The sequence below is a fragment of the Asparagus officinalis genome, chromosome 4 (genome assembly GCF_001876935.1).
Source record: "Asparagus officinalis chromosome 4, Aspof.V1, whole genome shotgun sequence".
NCBI classification, from domain to species: domain Eukaryota; kingdom Viridiplantae; phylum Streptophyta; class Magnoliopsida; order Asparagales; family Asparagaceae; genus Asparagus; species Asparagus officinalis.
The window spans coordinates 3,400,796-3,408,319 of record NC_033797.1 but is presented as its reverse complement, the minus strand read 5'-3'; the positions used below and the strand labels follow the sequence as shown (position 1 = coordinate 3,408,319).

The following is a 7,524-nucleotide window of genomic DNA, read 5'->3' as shown; positions in this document are numbered from 1 at the left end:
TTATATATATATATATATATAATATAAATTCAATATATAAATAATATATATATAATATATAATATATATAATTATATATAAATATATATATATTTATATATTAATGGAGGTATCCTTAGTCAGTAGAGGAATTTCCCCGCTATGACGCCTTCTAAATAATCACAAATGATAGTGACATTAATGTGTGGATATATATATATATAAATATATAGGATATAATATATATAATTATAATTTTATATAAAGAATATATTAATACATATTATTATATATTATATATTATATATAATAATATATATATAGAGTTAATATTATTATAATATATGATATTATATATTAATAATTATTATATATATATTATATAAATATAAAAAATATATATGAATCTCTCTCGGGGGGGGGGGATAATTTATTATATATATATATAATGCTACAGTAATTTACTGTAGCATTTACTAAAGCATGAACAGTGATTCTTGGGTCCTCCTATAATTATAGAGGAATAGATGTATTATATTAAATATTATATTATTATAATAATATATTTAATATATTAATCTTATATTAATCTTATATTATAAGCATTAATACATCAATATCCAACCTACATCCTCTCTCAATTGTAGGATTTCACAAATTCTAAATAATAATAGTTTTTTATTATTTGGGGATTCAATATCCCAAAATTGGTTTTGAAACAAACATGGTTTATGGAATTCTAAAACCCAAAAAACTTGTAATCCACCTTATATCCCAAAAAGAAGTTGAAACAAAAGAGATGATTTCACAAATCCTAAAAATATATTAATTTTTATAATTTAGGGATTCAATATCCCAAAAAAAAGTGAAACAAACAAAGTTTAAGGAATACCAAAACTCAAAAAAGCACTTTTTACATCCCAAAACTTGAAATCCACCCTATATCCCAAAAAAAAGTGAAACAAACACCCCCTAAAAGTATCGTATCCATCTCTTTTCTTTTTTCTTTTTCTTTTTCCTTTTGAGGTGTTAGTATAAAATGAATTTCTTCCTAATATTATATTTTTTTTATTGAATAAAGTGATTGAATAATGGTCAACCACGAATGTGGTATCCTCTCAACGTGTTTTCTTTAAGAAAGTTTTCTTTAAGGGGCTGTTTGTTTGCCAAAAAAAAAAAAAAAAACTGACTGTCATAGTTTTCTTTAAGGGGCTGTTTGTTTGCCAAAAAAAAAAAAAAAAACTGACTGTCATGTCAACTTTGAGGAAATCTCCCCATCCATATCAGCTTTTGGTTTCAACACATTTCCATTTCACATGTTTGTTTCATTTTTTTATTTAAGGAAATGTGGATGTCACTTAGGATTCCATGTCACATTTCAAGAAATATGTTTTCACAACAAAAAGCTGTGAAAACACTTGGAAATGTCACATCAATGACTTTTTAATTAATAGAAGCACTATTGGAGAGTACCATGATGAATAAATTCTTTTTTTTAATGAGTCATTTCTCTTTTCCTTTTTCTTCTTGTCAAACAAACTAAAGAAATGGAAATAAAAAACACTGTTACTATGGAGATTTTTTTTGTTTTTTGTGTGACTTAGCAATGAAAAGAGGAGGTTTCTTTGTGAAACAAACAAAATAAAAGGAAACTGAGAAACCTCTTGATATGTGTTGAAATTATTTTCAAAGAGGGTTTTCTATTTCCGTTTTTTTTTTTGGAAATAGCCAAACAGCCCCTAAGAACATTGTAGGTACTTTTAAGTTTGGATTTTTTAAAGGACCGAGGTCGAAATGCTACTTTACTTGCTTAACCATAAAAAAGGCACGATGGGCCCCATCTGCAGCCTGGGTGGGAATTTGGGTGGAGCAGAAAATTGTCTATAAAATTATCGTATTTTTATTCAATAAAATTGTCTAGAAAATCCAGGAGCCAGTTCTTTTCCCCCCGACGAGGAAAATTAACAAAAAACACCTTCGATTTTACCATCTTTCTTTCTTTAGACTTTAGAGAACTGATGATGATGGGGGTCTCATCACCCTCTCCCTTTTCCCAAATCCCCCAAACCTTTAATAAAACTACCCATTTTCATCATTATTTTCCTATTTCTACCCTCCCCTCTAATTCCAACCTTAAAACCCTAAAGAAGTTTAATCAGAGGAGTGCAGTACAGTGTAGCAGCAGTAATGGCAGACCTGGCCCCGGTTCAGGTATAAACTCCCAATTTGATCGATTTCTGTAATTACTAGAGATTTTGATGCCTGGGTTTTGTTCTGACGACGACATGAAGGCTGCACGTTTGGAGATAATTAGACACAGAACAGTTGAAATCAAGAACAGGGTTTTGTTAATTTGTTGATTTTGGGAATTTCTGAAATGATCACACCCTAGGATTATGGAGCTTAATCCGCACTATCAATTTCCTATCCGCCAAAGTTTCTTGCTGGGTTTTGTGGAAAACCCTTTTATCTTGTCTATAAGTTTTCACTGCCAAGAATTAGACATCATCTACTACTAGCAAACTGTGTAGTTAAAGGTCCTTAATATGGGAAAGTTTTGTATCATGATAAGTTGGTCTTTGGTACTTGTAATCAACAACCCAAGATCTGAGAAGAAAAAGGCATTGCATACCCTTCGTCTATTACCAAGTGAAGTCCCGTGAAGTTTTGTTATGTAAAAAACTTCACGGGAGTTCTAACTCCTGTGAAGTTTGGGAACTTTTTTCGCCAAAAACTAGGTCGGTTTTGGTAAGTAAAGTTGAAACATGTCGTTTTTTAAAAATAAGTTTCAAAAAGTGTTTGTTTTGAAATTTTGTCCTTTAATATGAGTATATACATTTTAGCTAAGATTTGGGTGTTCTGAGCATGCTGCTTGCATCTTCAGAACTTTAGGTTACTTTCCCCTTTTTTAATGGACTGTGATGTTGAATAGGTGAAAATGACAGCAAAGTTGTTTTGGATGCATTTTTCTTGGGCAAGGCTTTTGCAGAAGCATTGAATGAAAGAATAGGGTCTACCGTGGGGGAAATCTTAAGTGTGCTTGGTCAATGGCAGGCTGAGCAGCAAAAACAGGTGCAAGATTTTCAGGTATTGTCACCAAGCTTTCACCAGTACAGCTCATATGCCGGCTGGTACATTTTATATAATCAGGCGGTCATTGTTTAGAATGGGAAAATAGGATTTATGTAAACGACAAAAAATTATTTTTTTATACGGTCTTTTCGTAAATCCTCTATGGATAGGATAAATAAGCTTTCTGTTCTGAACTTCTGAATCTTTGGAAAGCTTAAGACGTTTAAATATGAATTCAGTAAAAAAAAAAATTTTGGACGACCCCCGCAAGTGGCCTGGTGGTTAGGGCCTGGGGCCTTGGATCAAAAGACCAAGGGTCGATCTGTGTTTATGGGATACCTATCCCTACTTTCTACTTATTAGGCATTGCAACGCTTGTGCTATTCACCTGGGTTTGGGGGGCCCTAGGCCCCGGGTTTACTTGGATGGTAGCCTGGTAGTAACCCAAGGTTCCTTGCATAGAAAGAGGGAGAGGGAGGGAGGGAGGGGTAGAGGGGGAGAGAGAGAGCACATTTTGTTTTCTTTGGAAGCAATGCTTACTTGGATTCTCGAATCTCCCACTACGAAATTGATTATGGGAATCTAAACTACTATTCTATATGGAAGTGTGATGAACCATAGAGGCTTAATAAATTTGTAAGCATGTTAAAAAAATTTCGCACACCGGTTTTTTAAATTAGAAAAAAAAGACTTAAGGCATATATGAAAAGCTTTTTCAAGTCTTGCATGTGTTAAATGTATGCAACTGGTCAGGGTTTCTTTTGAGTGATTGGCAAATTTGGATTAGACGGTTGATACTTGTTGCAGAATCTTAATATGGGAATATTTTTTTGGCTGCCAAACTACAAATGGTTCTTGATACCTTGTGTCTGCCAGTATTACATTTGTCTGATTGCTAGAATGATTTAGACGTTTATTACTTCTTTCTAAATTTGAAACCACAAGTACAATTAACTGATAGAATATTTCCTTTGCACAATAAACTTGGTTAATTAGCTCATATATTAATTAAAATACCTGAAGTTCTCCGGAATCTGTATTTTAATTTTATTACGTGTAAATCTTCTAATTTATCTTTACATAGCATGTATACTTAAACAAAAATAATTTATTTATTTTGAACGAGTGTAAGCTTTGATACTCAATTGATATCAAAGGCTCATTTCTTATGAATTGCTTTAAGCTAGTTATGAGACAATGTCTGTGCATTTTGTTTGACGTAGTGTGAATAAGTCTTTATGCACTTTCCACTTATGTAAATAACAATAATTTGGTATAACAGAAGAATTATTAGTGCAGGAGGAAGTATTAGGGAGAGCTCAAAGAGCCAAAGAGAAAGCAGCACTTGAGGCCATCGAGAGTCGAGGCCTCATTCCAAAGTCGTTACCAAAACCTCCGACTTCCACAACGCCGATTACTCCTTCCTCCTCCACAGGTCCTACGACTAATGACCCTCTTCAAGAGACACAGAAGGACTAGCTTAGTTGAATAACTTTGTATTGTGATACAAACCACTGTACTTAGTGTTATCTTTAAAAGTAACACTGTTTGCACACTTGTCCTTGATATATGTGCATTAGTATGTATATAGTTCTCTCTCAAAACTATTAACATATGAGAACTTTGTACCTATGTTGAGAATTTAAACTGCATATAATGAAAGTTAAGAGGTTAACTCACGGAATGTTAGCTTATTTACAGTTGTTTGAATGATGGTGTTTTACCGTAAATTCAATTGTTAATATTCTTTCGACTTTGTTTTTAAATTCATTATTGTTCATGGGGGTTAGCAAGACAAGCAATGGAGCAGCTAGAGGTGGTGATGATAATGGGAGAAGGAAGAGAAAGTAAGATTGATTTGTTTTGCCTTAGAATTTGTAGTGATGACAGTAGTAACATATGCAAGTTTCCTACAGTGGTTATCTCAGCCTTCCTTTGGTGCGTACCTGCAACTACCTTCACCTTTCGAACTGTCTCTCTACTTATTATCTACAGAGATTTTAGGGTCCACAGTAAAAATCTCCCAACTTTTCTCAGTTTGTTACGTCTTTAAGAACCATGAAAATACTGATGTGCCGCTCATAATTCTTCAAAAAGAAAAAAAGGAGAGGATTTGAAAGAAAGTGATAATACATCATAAATCTATGAAAGTACAACCAAACAAAGGAAAACTCAAACACGAAAATGATAACTCGCCTTCTATAATGTGATATAAATCCTCAACTTTCACATAAATTTAACACACCCAAACCGGCGCTTAAGGTATCACACAACCCCATTGCTTATTTATTTTCTGAAACAGGTTGACAAATACAATTGGCTCTCTGCATAAATCATTATCATAACGTTGTTAGCTATAGCACAGCCTCTAGTGCTTGAAGGATATCGGCCTTCAAATCCTCAAAAGGCATCCACTCCGAAACTGAATGTAAACAGGCTGTTTTCAATCTCATTCGCCTACCAGCAGTTTGTAGCCACTGTTCATTTGAAAAGGGAGATCAGCAGATATTGCCAACAAAAAAATTATCTTGTAATTGAGGAGATAACAATCAACTTCCATTGCTTCGTTTAACAAGTATCAACTAGAAGTCGAAAATTATATGAGACAGGAAGCTTATTGATATTACATGGAAGGTTGGATAACACTTACAGGTATCATGCTTGATTTAACATGAATCCTTATATACATTTATACACATATTCAAATGCGTACTCAATTGTACAATTGCATTTTAATTTAGAACACTCTCCATATACTCCTAGGATGTGTACCCTACACTTCACACGCACTTCTTGAAACTTGTTAGAGACTGATTGATTCGTTTTAGCTCGTACCTAGTTCAGAGCTATATGATCCTGAAAGGGTCTTTTAATTCTCTATTCAATTCAATCTACATAAATGAAAGAAACATTAAAACGATATAGAAGTTCTAATTCTCATAACATATGAGTGGGGGAAGAAATATCGATCTCATGTAATATGCATGTATGCATGCACGCATGCATACGTATAGCCATATTTTCATACTCTTTACCTTTTACTGATTTGTCTTGCCTCGTACCTTGATCTGTGCCAGTATGTAGGTCGGACTACTTGACTCTCACAACCTCCAGAGAAGTGGGAAACATATGGTATTTTCAGATAGTAAGTGAACTTGTCCGCGGAGCCTCTGACTACCTACGTCACAAAATATAGCCAACAGTTTGATATGAAAACCTAAAATTGTTGATTGTTGCCATAAATGATGGAGATGCCGTAAGATGGCTGACCTTGAAACTGACGGCACCACCAAAACCAGTCATTTGTTCCCTGGCAATTTCATGGTCTGGATGACTTGGCAAGCCATTACTGCAAGTATCTTCAAATAATTTGAATTGACATTCCACAAATTGAAAAGGACCGCACCAGATTCTTGATTCGCATAGAATGTGAAATTCTGAATAAAATGGTCCATTGTTCTATTGGTGTCCTGACGAGCCAACGGTTAAATTCATCCAAAGAACTAATTATCTCTAAGAAGCAACTCCAAGCAATCTTTTTAGCTGAAGATTACTCTATAAATGCTTGCACTTTTGCAATTACTTCATTTGTCGTTTTAGCGATATTACCCTGCTCAAAACTACCGCTTGTATTTACAAGCAACGAATTTCAACGAAAAAGGGAAATTTCGAGAACCCTTGTTCTCAACTAAGTTCTTTTTTTTTTCCCAAAAATGAAAATATAATTGACTTCGTATGGTTTGCACTTTTTCTCAAGTAAAACACCTTTATTAAGAGAGAAATAAAAGATAAGATCGCAAGTGACTTTAACGATACCTCCAGAAATTGTCGATGCAATATCCTATAAAGATGAAACGACCATTCAGTTAACATACATAGAAAACAGCAAATCGGCATGCATATACATGAAATTTTAAGATCAGAAAATGTTGTGATTACCAATATATCTATATATTTGCTCACCAGAAGAATAGAAACACCAAAAAATATGATGATAATTCCGCATCCTTGAAATCAGTTCCTCCGGACCACTAACACAACCTCCTTTAATCTTGGAGGAAGCTGAATCTTCCACTCTAAGCAAAGCAGTAATTCAATGAATAAAAAAAAGGAGAGATTTCACTCACATGAACAGGCCCTGCGATAACCTCAGTTATAGAATGGATAGCTAGATCAGCCCCCAAGCCTAAGGGCTTCTGGCTGACTGGTGACGCATAGGTAGAACCTATACGAACAAGTGGTCCTTTTGCTATGGAAAATCACACCGAAATCAACTTTGTCACGCCCCGGGGCGCGTGCTAACCGTGGGACCCACTGAAGCAACTCGATGTTGGCTAAAGTCCACTGCCAAAATGCTAGCACTAGTTGCTCTTGGGCCCTGGACTTCTCTATTTAAGCCACTAACATTTCTTCACACTAATCCATGCGGGACTAAAGTGGGGTTGTCACAAACTTGATGCTGACGCATAGTTA

The 7,524-nt window shown here is 34.4% G+C and overlaps 1 protein-coding gene and 1 long non-coding RNA gene across 2 annotated transcripts; one reads left to right on the top strand and one right to left on the bottom strand.

Annotated features, from left to right (window-relative positions):
• LOC109836383 (uncharacterized protein At4g13200, chloroplastic-like) lies at positions 1,925–4,745 on the top strand. The gene is made up of 3 exons (XM_020404272.1): positions 1,925–2,190; positions 2,912–3,066; positions 4,351–4,745. The coding sequence occupies exons 1-3, from the start codon at positions 1,998–2,000 to the stop codon at positions 4,528–4,530; spliced, it is 528 nt and encodes a 175-aa protein (XP_020259861.1). The 5' UTR covers positions 1,925–1,997; the 3' UTR covers positions 4,531–4,745.
• Positions 5,260–6,789, bottom strand: LOC109839702. Its single transcript, XR_002246707.1, has 3 exons — positions 6,322–6,789; positions 6,114–6,229; positions 5,260–5,528 (listed from the first exon to the last, which is right to left on the bottom strand). It is a non-coding gene; the product is annotated as an uncharacterized LOC109839702 (long non-coding RNA).